This window comes from Hypanus sabinus, chromosome 8 (assembly GCF_030144855.1).
Source record: "Hypanus sabinus isolate sHypSab1 chromosome 8, sHypSab1.hap1, whole genome shotgun sequence".
In the NCBI taxonomy this organism is placed as follows: Eukaryota; Metazoa; Chordata; class Chondrichthyes; order Myliobatiformes; family Dasyatidae; genus Hypanus; species Hypanus sabinus.
In genome coordinates, this window is record NC_082713.1 from 49,982,670 (window position 1) to 49,996,747 (window position 14,078).

Sequence of the window (14,078 nt, forward strand, 5' to 3'; positions counted from 1 at the left end):
GGTTGAATCCGCACATGTGGAACCTGCGGATAAAGAGGGCCTACTGTATACGGGAGGATGTGCATAGTTTATATGTAAATACTATGCCATTTTATATAATGGACTTGAGCATCCGTGTTTGTTGGTATCTGCGGTGGGGGGTGGGGGGGGGTCCCGGAAACCAATCCCCCGTGGATAAGGAAGGGCTAACTGTACCTTTTTTTTTTAAACGTATTTGTTACATTAAGAACTTAAAGCATTACAGGTCTACCCAATCAATGAGTTGCTCATTGGTGGAGAAAATGGAGCTGGATGGTACAGATTGTGGCGCTGCCTCATCAGAGGCATCCATATGCAAAGGCAGTGTGCAGTCTTACAGTGATTGATTACCTTAGTCACTCTTCTTGTGATCATAAGACCCTGTTGGATATTGATAATGTAGAATGCTGCAAGTCTGATTCACAGTTTTATTGGGGGGGGGGGGGGGGTTCATGGACAACAAACCATGGCGTTACCTGTTTGCAACTACCAATAAAGAGGTGTTGGAGTTAGTGTGCTCCACCAGAGGTGGTGTGGTGTTGCATCCACGCTGGAGTCAGTGTTGCCCTCCAGCATTCACTTAGCAGAAGACAAGATGTATTGTGTTTGATTGCAGACTGCTGCAACATTCATGGACTCAAGGACTTGGATTATTGTTTTTGTGTGACTGTATTTTACTGTTGTCTGATGTGTGCCTTGTACTGTGTATGACGGTTGGTACTGTGTTTTGCACCTTGGTCCTAGAGTAACACAGTGTGGTCGAATGCCAATTAAGCTTGACCCATTCTAACGTGCAACATCTAGGAATTGCATACAAAATAGAACATAGCACTTCAGCTATAGGGATCATATAATCTGAAAAAGTAGGAATTCCTGAAGAATGACTTCATGCCAATAATTAACACTATTCAGTCTACTGCCCTCACTTCTTAATGAATGCACATCCTTTGTAGAATACATGAAGCACATTAGCTATCTCTGCTTTGCTCAGCACCCTGTTGTATTAATAAAACAACTTTTTCCTCTCAAGGTAGAATTATTGCAACAGTTACCACAGATTCAAAACACTGCTGCTGGCAAAAACATTTTCAGTTTTTAAACACTAGTAGTTAAACCTGGATATTAAAACTACATAGTAAACATCCCTCATCAGTCATAACTCTGCACCAATGAATTACAGACACATTTTCTTATCCCACTTGAGAAATTTAAATTAATTAATTCATAATTTTAAAAAAGCCAGATTTTAAAAAATGCTCCTCCCGCCCAGGAGCAATCTTGTGTGTGTGAAATTTACATGTTTTCTCTTGGACTATGTGGCTTTCCCCTGAGTGTTCTAGTTTCTCCCTTATCTAAAGATGAACTAGAGATGGTTAATGTAACTGTAGATAACTGTAGATTAATTCCAGTTAAGTTTGTGGTAGAAAGAATGAAGCGAGGAGTTGACAGATGTGAGAGAGAAAAGGTTACAGGAAACTAAGTGAGGGAGAGAAATTTGATGGGGTACTTATTAAAACATAGGCTCTCAATAAGTTGAATGGTATGCTATATCATAAGCGAGAATATAAAAACAGTTTTATTTCTTCAAAGTATTTGAATAAATCGGTCAATTATTTTTTCACTTCGCAAAACCATCAATTCTCCTGATCGCCTCTCTTTCACAATTTCTGATTTACATCTATACCTGGGGTGTTGCTTGCATTCACTATAGTTGAGATTGATGCAAAACACTGTTTAATTCATACACTATATTAATACTTATTTTTCATTATTAACTCAGCAAACTCACCCAAGGATCATAAGCACAAGAGGCTCTACAGATACTGGAAATCCAGAGTAAAACACACACAGAATGCAGGAGGAACTCAGGTCAGGCATCATCATTAGAGATGAATAGTCTACACTTTTGGCTGAGAACCTTGATCAGGACTGGAAAGGAAGCGGGAAGAAGCTGGAATAAGGTGGGGGAAGTGGAAGGAGTACACGATAGGTAGAAACAGCTGAAGAGGGAGGAGGATGGGTGGGTGAAAGAGGAGATGAAGTGAGAAACTGGGAGATGACAGGTGGAAGAGGAAAAGTACTGGAAAAAGTTTGATAGGAGAGGACACTGGATCATGGAAGAAAAAGAAGGGGGTGAACCAGAGGGAGGTGAGGAGAAGGGGTAAGAGGAGAGCCATAACAGGGAAATGAATAAGAGAGAAAGAGAAGTGGGAAGAAATTACCGGAGGTTTGAGAAATTGACCATCACGCTGTCAGGTTGGAGGTTACCCAGACAGAATACAAGATGTTGCTCCTCCAACCTGATAGTAGACTCATTATGACAGTGGAGGAAACTATGGACCAACACATCCGAATGGGAATTGGAAGTCCAATTGAAATGTGTTGCTACTAGGAAGTCTCACATTTTACAGCACATATAACAGAAGTGCTTAACAAAGTGGCTTCCAATCTACATTGGGTCTAACCAATGTAGCCAAGGCCATATTGGGAGTACTAGGTACAACAGATGACCCGAACAGACTCGCAGGTGAACTGTTACCTCACTTGGAAGGACTGTTTGGGATGCTGAATGGTGGTAGGGGAGGACGTATAAAGTCACGTATGGCACATGTCCCACTTACAGGGATAAGTGCCAGGAGGGAGATCATTGGGAAGGGACAAGTGGAAACAGGAGTCATGAACCATCTCTGCCAAAAGCAGAGATGCTTGTGGGATGGTAGGCAAGGACAAGGTAAACTTGATTCCTGTTATGGCGGTGGAAAGATGAGGTGAGGCCAGATGAACAGGAAATAGAGGAGAGCATCTGGAGAATATTTCACTTGTTCTGGAATAGAAAGCTTGATCCTGAGAACACATGCAACAGAAATGATGGAACTGAGAAAATGGAATAGCATTTTTGCAAATGACAGGGTGGGAAGAGGTATAGTCATAATCACTGTAAGAGTCAGTTAAGCTTACAGAAGATATCAATAGATAGTCTGTCTCCGGAGATGGAGACTGAGAGATCTACAAAGGGGAGAAACGTGTCAGAGATGGTCCAAGTAAATTCGAGGGCAAATAGAAGTTAGAGGCAAAGCAGTACCAATGCAGTCATCAATGTAGTGTAAAAAGATCTGGCAATCATTACCAATATAGATTAGGAACATCGACTGTTCTACATAGCTGACAAAAAGGCAGGCTAATATGGAGACCCATGGATTTGGAAAACATAGGAGGAAATGAAAAAGAAATTGAGGTAGGGAACTACTTTGGTCAGACAGTGGAGGGTGACGTTGCAGGGGAACTGGTTAGGTCTGTTGTCCGGAAAGAAGTGGAAAGCTTTAAAGCTCCTGATAGGCGGTAGAAGCTTACAGGGACTGGATATCCATACTGAAAATGAGGTTTCAGGGTCATGGGAACTTTTAAGTGATTGAAGAAATCGAAAATATGAAGTGTCACAGATGTGTGTGGGAACTGGCTGAAACAAAAGAAACAAAATGGAATCAAGGTATGTGGATATGAGTTCAGTGGGGCAGGAGCAGGTAGAAACAATGGACTTATCTGGACAGTCAGATTTATGGATCTTGAATAGGAAATAATAGTTTGTGGAGGTGACACTTCATCTGCAAGTCTGTCAGGGTTATCTACTGTATCCCATGCTCTTGGTTTAGCCTCCTCTATGTCAGTGAGACCCGGAGTAGATTGGGTGGAATGACAATAGACAATAGGTGCAAGAGTCGGCCATTCGGCCCTTTGAGCCAGCACCGTCATTCACTGTGATCATGGCTGATCATCCACTATCAGTACCCCGTTCCTGCCTTCTCCCCATATTCCTTGATTCTGCTATTTTTAAGAGCTCTATATCACTCTTTCTTGAAAGCATCCAGAGAATTGGCCTCCACTGCCTTCTGAGGCAGAGCATTCCACAAATCCACAACTGTCTGGGTGCAAAAGTTATTCCTCAACTCCATTCTAAATGACCTATCCCTTATTCTTAAACTGTGGCCTCTGGTTCTGGATGCCCCCAACATCGGGAACATGTTTCCTGCCTCTAGCATGTCCAATCCCTCAATAATCTTATATGTTTCAATCAGATCCCCTCCCATCCTTCTAAATTCCAGTGTATAGAAGCCCAGTCACTCCAATCTTTCAACATATGACATTCCCACCATCCCAAGAATTAACCTCGTGAACCTACACTGCACTCCCTCAATAGCAAGAATGTCCTTCCTCAAATTTAGAGACCAAAACTGCACACAATACTCCAGGTATAGTCTCACCAGGGCCCTGTGCAACTGCAGAAGGACCTCTTTGCTCCTATACCCAACTCCCCTTGTTATGAGGGCCAACATGCCATTAGCTTTCTTCACTGCCTGCTGGATCTGCATGCTTACTTTCAGTGATGTGATGAACAAGATCACCTAGATCTTGTTGTACTTCCCCTTTTCCTAACTTGACACCAGATAGTAATCTGTCTTCCTATTCTTGCCACCAAAGTGGATAACCTCACACTTATCCACATTAAGCTGCATCTGCGCACTCACCCAACCCGTCCAAGTCACCTTGCATTTTCATAACATCTTCCTGACATTTCACACTGCCACCCAGCTTTGCGTGGCATACAATTACTGCATTGTAAAGCACAATCACTCCATCCAACACAAAATGAGAGTTTTCCTGGTGACCAGCCATTTCAATTTGATTCCCCATTCTGACACATCAGCCCATGGCCTCCTCTACTGTCATGATAAGACTCAGGTTGGACAAGTGACATCTCATATTCTGTCTGGGTAACCTTCAACCTGATGATGTGAACATCAATTTCTCTAATTTTCAGTAATTTTTCCCCCTTCTCTCTTTTCCCATCCCTCATTCTGAATCCCCTCTATCTCTTCACTTGCAAATCACTCCTTCTGGTGCCATTTCTCCTTCCCTTTCTCCCATGGTCCACTGTCCTCTCCTATCAGTTTATTTATTCTTTAGCACTTTACCTCTTCCATCTATCACCTCTTTTCTTCTTACTTCATTCCCACCCTCCACCAATCCATCTTCCCCCTCACCTGATTTCACCTATCATCCTTTTCCCTTCCTTTCTAGTCCTGATGAAGGATCTCAGCCTGGAACATCAACTGTTTATTCTCCTTCGTAGATGCTGCGTGACCTGCTGAGTTCCTCCAGCATTTTATAGCATGTGACACACCCAAGGACCAATGCTTATCTTGTTAATTTTTAAATAGCCACAGAAACTCTTATCTACATTTGTCTAGTTTGATCCTATACATTAAAATTTCCTTCCCTTTTGATTTTTAGTTATCATTTCTTGGTTTATTAATACTGTCCAACTTCTATCTACCATTCTGCTTTTTTACATAATCCCATGTTTCTTTTTGTTTGTCAGAACATAGTCTCAGTGGACTGAATCGTCTCCTATGAATGATAAAAATATTTTATTTCTCCCAAGAAATCAAAAAGAAAAATCAAAATTGATTTCTCTTTCAGAATTACCATGAATCCTTCTAAATACCCTCTACATACTCTTTTACACGACACATAATGATGACGTACTCTTTAACTTAATTAACCACAGGCAGGGGATGTCCCACTGGAATTAATCTTTTTGTTTTGTTTTCATATATCTATTCTGTTTATTCAGGAAGATTCCCTTAAACATCAGCCTTGCAACACCAATCTCTTAATCTTATCTGTCAGTTCATTTCAGGTACTTTTGCTTTCACACCTTCATCATCGGTACAGGCTTAGAATAAAAGACAATCTCCTTCTTCTCTCACTTCAAGGCAGTTTTGTGTGTTGCACATTACCAGGACTTGTCGATCAGATCCTGCTATCTGGTTGGCTTAAGCACTTCCTGTTCCAAGAAACAATCCCCTGAAGTACATCAAATTGTTCATGCAGCCTATCTCTGCTATACTGAACCTGTCTATGGTAAGAAAGATATCACTTTCCTTCACCCCCTCCTCCTCTCCTGGTTTCACCCATCACCTGCCACCCTGTGCATCTTACTCCCCTCCCCCCCCACCTTCTTGCTCTGACTTCTCATTTTTTTTCCAGTCCTGATGAAGGATCTCGGCCCAAAATGTGACTGTTTCTTAACTTCCACAGATGCTGCCTGACCTGCTGAGTTCCTCCAGCATTTTGTGTGTTTCACCTTGGATCTCCAGCATCTGCAGATTTTCTTGTGTTTGCTTTCCTGCTATGACATGTTTATTGAGAACTCAACTGAGACTTCCTAAATTTATTTGAAAAGTAGTTTAGTTCAGCAGAAAACATCAATTCCTCACAATACCTGCAAAAATACATTACTAATCAGCAATATTCTGTTTTTTCTATTTTACTGTTGCCTTCTGAATTATCACATATGCAAAGCCAAATCATAACTACTACATAATGCTGGTAGCCCGTAACAGCTGTATCACAATTATTTCATACAGATTGTTATTTGGAAGACAGCAATCTATGACTTTTAAAATAAACCTTTCATACCATAGCTAAACTCTTTTAACACAATTCCTGAAATTAGTAAATGACTTCAAAATAACAAAAGTTTAATACAGAATAGTACAAATATAAAATGTGATTTCAATATAAGACACTAAAGTTTAGTCAGGAATGCAATTAAATAATTCTTTAAAAACACATCAACATTGGTGCAAGCATTACATCAGAATCAAATCTTCTCTCCAGCATTTTCACTTGAGTGCAAATCTCCCGTTTAATATTTTAAATTAATGCAATCCACACAGCAATTCCACAACTGAAATCTTTATACAAGGTTTAAGACATTTGAGCAGTTTTGTTTTATTAATCTATCACTAACAGTGTACATATTAAATTAACTAAAATAAAAACACAAAAAGCTGTAAATACACTTTGATGTTCTAGTACAAACATTGCGATGCTCCACTTCACTCTCTACCTTTTCCCAATCCTCTTCTCATGCCACCTTCCTGTGCAACCACAAGAGATACAATCGAACAAAGCACAGGAACAGATCTTTCAGCCTACGATCATGCCAATCTAACAAACTCTGTTAGATTGCACATGGTCTGTATCCCTCTATTCTCTGCCTTAGACATTGCCATTATAATGACTTCTGCCACTTCCACTGTCAGCACATTCCAGGCACTATTCTCTGCCTATATAAAAAAAAATTCTCCCTCTTAAGTATTTCACATTTCCAGTCTGGGGAAAAGATTCTTGGCCATCTTACCCCACCAATGACCCTCATAAATACAAGGGTCTGCAACAAGCATGATTTCCCAGTGGTCAACCATTTTAATTCCAATCCCCATTCCAACATGCCAGTCCACGGCTATGATGAGGTCACTCTCAGGTGGAAGGAGCAATACCTCGTATTCTGTCTGGATAGCCTGCACCATGATGGCATATGCATTGGTTTCTCTAACTTCTGGTAATTTCTTCCCATCCCTCTTCTCTTTTTCCATTCCCCATTCTGGCTCCCTTTTCACCTCTTCTCTTTACCTGCCCATCACTTCCCTGTAGTTCCCCTTCTTCTTCCCTTTATCTCTTGATCCATTCTCCTCTATCAGATTTTTTCTCCTTCAGCCCTTTACCTTTTCCACCCATCACCTCAAGCTTCTCACTTGCCCACTCACCTAACTTCCCCTCCAGCTGGCTTCACCCATCACTTTCTAGTTTGCATTCCTCAGCCCCCCCCCCCCATTCTCACTTCTCCCCCTTCCTTTCCTATCCTGATGAAGGGTCTCAGCCTGAAACATCATTTGTACATTCCTCTCCATAGATGCTGTCTGACCTGCTGAGCTTCTCCAATATTTTCTGTGTTATGACTCTCATAATTTTATACACCTCTTTTGTGTTCCCCCTCAGCCTCCAATGTTCTCAAGAAAACAATTCAAAATGGTCCAAAATCTCCTGATAACTAATATCCATCAAACTAGGTAATGTCCTGGAGAGACTCTTTTCCACTGTTTACAAAGCCTCCATATCCATCCAACTGTATGGCAACTGGAATTGTACATAATTCTCCAAACATGGCTTAAAACTAATGTTTTATACAGGTCCAACATGTCTTTTCGACTTTTACACTCAAAGTCCTAACCGATGAAGATCAAGCAAGCGTGCCTTCTTTACCACATCCCTGAAATTGTACTCATATTGTCAGTTTCAGGGAGCCTTACATCCCAGTCTCTCCCTCTATATCAGAGTCCTTTCTTCTGTCTGGTCATTCAGAAATCTTTCTTGGTAAGCAGTGATATCCATGTACTTCACCACATTTATTTTAAAGTCTAATGCTCACAGTGCAATTTTGCATTGGGAAACCAACACAGATTGTGTAACTGCTTTGAAGACCAACAATCAGTCCACAATGGTACAGTGAACTTCTAGCTGCTTGTCACTTCAAATATCACGTACATTATTCAAATTTTCAAAGAACAGGAACAAACAACTTTACTATTAGTATACAAACCAAAATTAACTCCTCCCATATGCTTATTAGTGTTTGACTATTATAGAAGAATTTTATGTAACAACCCATTTCAGAAAAAAAACAATGATCAAATAAGGTTAGCACTTATGTCACAAAAGATTTTTGAAATTTACCAGAGTGGCCCTTTTGAAGCAAATGGGAATTTGTATTCTAAAGAGCTTTGGTATAAGTCATCAACTCACTAATAACCTTGCAGTATCATTCAAAAGTCAATAAAATGTTTCCTTCAGTGAACAATAAGGATAAGACAAAGGAAACAAGAAATGCAGTATCAAATGTAACCCAAATGCAGAACAGGTATCCTTTGAGACAACCAATTAAGAAATTTCATCACTATAAACAAAGCAGCCACTGTATAATTGAAGTCAAATTTCCTCATAAACTAGAATGAGTAATGAAACTGACCAAGCCCCTCAATACACAAGCAACTCCTTGGATTATAGGCAATTAAAAACAATATTTTGTTGACCCCCCCCCCCAACAATGCTGCTACAAGTATATTTCAGACTATCTGAACAGATGTATGATTGAACAAAGAGTTTGCTCAAAGAAAGTTTAAATAGGAGTTTGAGATTCAAAGCCTGACTCTGAACATTAAGCTCACCCTAGATGTACATTTATAGAGTTATAGAGAGCAAGAGATGCTTCACAACAGCAAGATCCACACAAAATGATTTTCAACAGTCTCAGCAAGTACACAGAACCAAATAAAAACACACCAATACTTACTTATAGTCACCATTGTTTTCATTGAGGTACAGAATTATGGGCACTTTCTGTCCATCTTTTAGTTCAGAGCCTTTGGCAGCTTTTCAATTTGTTAAGGATCAAGATGACAAAAATAAAGTGGCCTAGCTGTTAGTCATAAAGGAAAATTTCTGAAAAAGTATTCTTGAGAGTTGTGCAAAGAGTAAGTCTTGACTTAGAGCCTTTTAGAATGAAGGCTCTGCTTGTTCAGAATTGGTAAAATATGCACTCCCTCAGCAAACACACCTGCAAATGTACAGAAATCTTACAGGGTGTTAACTGAATTCAATTATTAATATTCTCTTTAGTGTTCCACAACTACAGTTTCTATCATCTGCAAAGTTTGAAATTAAGACTTCACATCAAAGTCTAAATCAATATAAAGAAAGGCAGTGGTACTGTTTCCAACACAGTAAAACCCAATGTATACTTCCTAATCTAAAGTCGTACACAGCACTGTTATGTATTAGTAAGCCTACTTTTTTATACCATCTCAGCCATTGATTCCTTAGCTTTAATTTTAATGACATGTTAGGTCCTACCTTATTAAATATCCTTTCACAAATCCATATATGATGCATTTTCCACAATTATAGGAAGAAATAAATTGACTTAGAAAAGTATGGCTATTGGGTATGTGTTTACCTGTTGCTGCATTAAGTTCTAAGAGCTATAATGTGCCCAGGCTGAAGAGGGAGGATTCTTCCTCAAGCTTAATTTGGGCATTGCAGCAAAGACGCCTGTCAGAGTGACAATGGAACAGAGAATTAATGCAACAGGTGAGCAAGCTCAGCTGCTCATCAAATACAGGTGTTCTACAAAATACTTAACCAATCTGTAACTAATTTTTTCAATGTAAAGGGGACAACTTTGAAGACTGAAGGTAATACACTAAAATGGAAATGGAAATGAATGCTGCTTCATCCTGAGGACCGGTTTGGGCACCCAAAGACTAATTTCCTCTCTTTTCAGTATTCTGAAGCAATGATACCAGCCATGATTCTTGGCTTGCTCTTCCATTGCTAAAGATCACTCTCCTGATTTTCCCACGCACAACCAGGACACCAGCCCTTTTGTTCCCTTCCCACAATTCACTGTTACAAAGGATGAACAGCTCTGATGGGCAGAAGGCTACAGAGTTGCCCATGTCCGCCTCCCCTGGGAGAATTACAAACCGTTACTGTTGCCAGGCTGCTAATGAGAGAAAGAGATGGAACAAAAACATACTGGGACTGGAACATTTGCTTCAGATAAGGGAGAGATAACACAGGGAGGAAGAGACTTGTTGTTCCACCATATTATGACTCCAGTTTGACTTATGGCTCCGGAGAGGGCTATTTACTTGGTACTATTCTGTTCATTAAAATTCCTCAGTGGACAGCCAGAGTGGGCTGATTTGATGGGCTAAGCCATTCAAAACTGATTGACACCTGAGACCCCGTGAGTAGGGATAAAAGTAAGGTCTGGGGAGACACCCCTCAGACACACCAGTGAGCACTGCTTAAGTGCTGGAACCCATGAGAAAGTGTGGGGCATTGGAGTCTGAACAAAGGATCGGTCAATTTTAACTCATGGTGTTTATAGCGAGGCTGGTGGGGGCTTGTGTGTGTGTCCATCCTTGCCTGGGTGACGAGTCCACCATAGAAGAACGGTCTAGCTAAAGGACAGAGGGGTCATACCTGAATGGCCACAACAACACATCGACGGATCAAGAACATAAAGGAAGGTTTGACTGGCTGTAGCTGTTACTGTTTGCTCGCTCTCTCTCTCTCTCTCTCCAACAATTACAACACACACCGACCAACAACTACCTCAGCCTGCATGAACTGAACTGAACTTTATACTTTCCCATGATAATTCATTATCCCCTAGACAACAATAGAATTTGTTTATTATTGATTATTATTATACCCACACTTTTAGGTTTAGTATTGCTAACGTGTATTATCTGTATATTTGCATTGTTGATATTGATTTATATATTTTACTAATAAACACTGTTTTGAAAATAGTACCAGACTCCAATGGATACTTCTATCTTTGCTGGTAACACACCCAGTTACAGGGTACGTAACATCACAGACTAGAATAGTGCTACGAAAACAATTCATTTGTACTTCTGCCAATTTAGTATATTGTATTTGATGTTCACGGTGTAGTCTGCTCTACAATGCAGTCCAAAATTCAGATTGAGTGATGGCTTTGTGGAACGATTGCATCTAGTATACAAGGACAAGTGAGAGCTTGCAGTTAGCTGTTACTTTAATTCTCTGTTCCATTTGTATTATGATCATGTCTTTGTACTTGGCCTCCTTAATATGGGAAGTCAGTGAGTATTGGAATGTAATGTCGAAACCAAGGTTGGTTCAGCAATGATCTTACTTAATAGCAGAATGCTCCTGTGTGTTGTTGAAGTCCAACAAACTCAAGGTTTAATATTTCCTCTCCCATCTGACCATATTATACCACATTGGGGCTCAATACTTAATTTAACAATTTCAGGAAACCACCCTCCATTTCTCTCTTCAGACATGTTTACATTCTTCAGTTTAGGTATATTTTTCTTTCTTGACTTTTCATAGTAATTGTGACCCTGACACCTTCCAATTGTCTACCACCAACTACAGACATTCTCCATGTTCTCTCCCTTTTGGTAACGTACAACTTGTTTTTAATATAAAATCTATACAAATTCTGATGATGGGATTTTGACACATAACATTGTGTACTTCATTCCTTACTGACTAGCTCAGCATCTTTGTTTCAAATTTCCAGCACCTTCAGTATGGCAGGAACACTTCTGACATTCTAACCTGTATGTTAACTTTGCTGCACTTAAAGGCATGGCTAAGAACAGCTACAACAGTGTACAACCAAAATCAATATAAAAATATATATCTTAAGCAGCTGTGAACTAATGGAACGCTAGAGAAATCTACTTTTAACAGCAGAAAAAACCTTATTTGTCTATGTTCTTGGTCAGCTTACTGCAATTCCTTCTGTAGTTTTGTGCCTTGTATAAATAAAGATGGTCCAAGCAATCTTATAGGAAATCCACTAAAATACAAAAGTTGTGAAATGCAAGGTAGCGAATTAACATGTTTATTCAATTTTGATTTGAAAGATTGCTTCTGCTTTGGGGTGCAAATATAGCTTTGTTTCAAAAGCATTTGAATATATTTTTATGGGGAAAAGTCTTGAAGCCTTATAGTTATCTTTAAAGTTAAATATGCCTATGCAGTTTACTCACACAGAAACGCAAAACAAAATGTTAAATATTTTAGTTATTTATAACTATGTGAACTTGAATGTTTACAAAATTACGTTAAATCGGAATGCATAACCTCCTGGTCCGGATTTGATCTATCCCTCCATTAGAAGGCAGTAAGCAAGCATTTCAGCTTGTTATGCGCTGTTGAAGAAATGCACCATGTGATTTGTTCTATGTAGCCATTAAAATTAACTTATATAAGGTGAAAAGTAGTTGGGCGATTATAAACGGTCTCAGCATATTCGTCTGTGGTAAAGGCAGCAAAACGATTATTATATTGCAATCTCAATTTTGTTCGTTATCCACTGCTTTCAAACATTTCAAACTGTAAGGTTCCAACAAAACTGTAATGCCTACCACACAATGGCCCAACAATATTTACTTTGGCCTTGCATACAGAAAATTGTAATCGGGTGTAGTAACCAGCGTCTGAGATGACCAACTCTAAATAAATTGTGACAGGAGTGGAATCCTGGCGCATTTGTTTTGCATTTATTTTCTGCAACTTAAGATAGTTTTAAACCGGACAATTTGGTTCAATATGAGTTAAGAACATAAACTAGGAAATGTCTTTGTGATACAAGGCATGTCATTACAGATCAAGAGGAGAACGCTGGGAAGAGCAGACACTAAATTTAAAATAGAACCACCATTTAAAATAAACGTCTCTTACATAAAGCGCTCATCGGGAATCTTCCCAGGAAGTCTAGATGCTTTTAAGCAACCGCGTAACAAAAAAAAACAGCCAAAACGATACGAGAGGACCGTCACCGCACGTTTCACAGGGCAGGGAGAGGGTGACAGGACACCAGGTGCCAAGGCCTGTTCGGCTGCACACTAATGGGCGGCAGGAACATCCAGGATGGGGCCGGGCCGGCCGGACTTTGGCCAGCGGACCAACCGGCCCATCCTTCGCTCCGGGTGTGGTGCTGTGACTATCGGTTTGCCAGGATCCCGGTGCCGGGTTACACTCGGTTGTTAGTTTGCCTCCTCTCCTCCCGGGGGTGGGGAGCGATGTCAAAGGATATTATCACAGACTTCCCAGCGGCGCCCGTCACTCTTGCGGCTGGCTTGTCCATGAGGGCGGCAACACACTCAACCGCTGTACCTTCAGCTCGGCGCCATCACTTCACTCAGCTTGCGTCAACGAGCTCGGACCGCCCGCCCGCCCGCCCGAGCGCGGCGCGACTGGCGTGACCCGCCTCCGTCCCTCCCCGCTCGGCGCGACTGGCGTGACCCGCCTCCGTCCCTCCCCGCCCGCCCGCCCGAGCGCGGCGCGACTGGCGTGACCCGCCTCCGTCCCTCCCCGCCCGGCCGACTGGCGTGACCCTCCTCCGTCCCTCCCCGCCCGGCCGACTGGCGTGACCCTCCTCCGTCCCTCCCCGCTCGGCGCGACTGGCGTGACCCGCCTCCGTCCCTCCCCGCTCGGCGCGACTGGCGTGACCCGCCTCCGTCCCTCCCCGCCCGGCCGACTGGCGTGACCCGCCTCCGTCCCTCCCCGCTCGGCGCGACTGGCGTGACCCGCCTCCGTCCCTCCCCGCCCGGCCGACTGGCGTGACCCGCCTCCGTCCCTCC

General features: G+C 41.5%; 1 protein-coding gene across 1 annotated transcript in view; it reads right to left on the minus strand.

The window, feature by feature from the left end:
• The window catches only part of ocrl (OCRL inositol polyphosphate-5-phosphatase), a 79,944-nt gene extending 66,258 nt beyond the window's left edge, over positions 1–13,686 (minus strand). Inside the window, exons 1-2 of the mRNA XM_059977151.1 lie at positions 13,532–13,686; positions 9,215–9,294 (exon numbers count right to left, since the gene is read on the minus strand). Of these exons, the coding sequence (XP_059833134.1) occupies positions 9,215–9,294; positions 13,532–13,582 (131 nt within the window). The 5' untranslated portion in view covers positions 13,583–13,686. The remainder of the gene's footprint in view (positions 1–9,214; positions 9,295–13,531) is intronic.
• Positions 13,687–14,078: the final 392 nt, after the last annotated feature.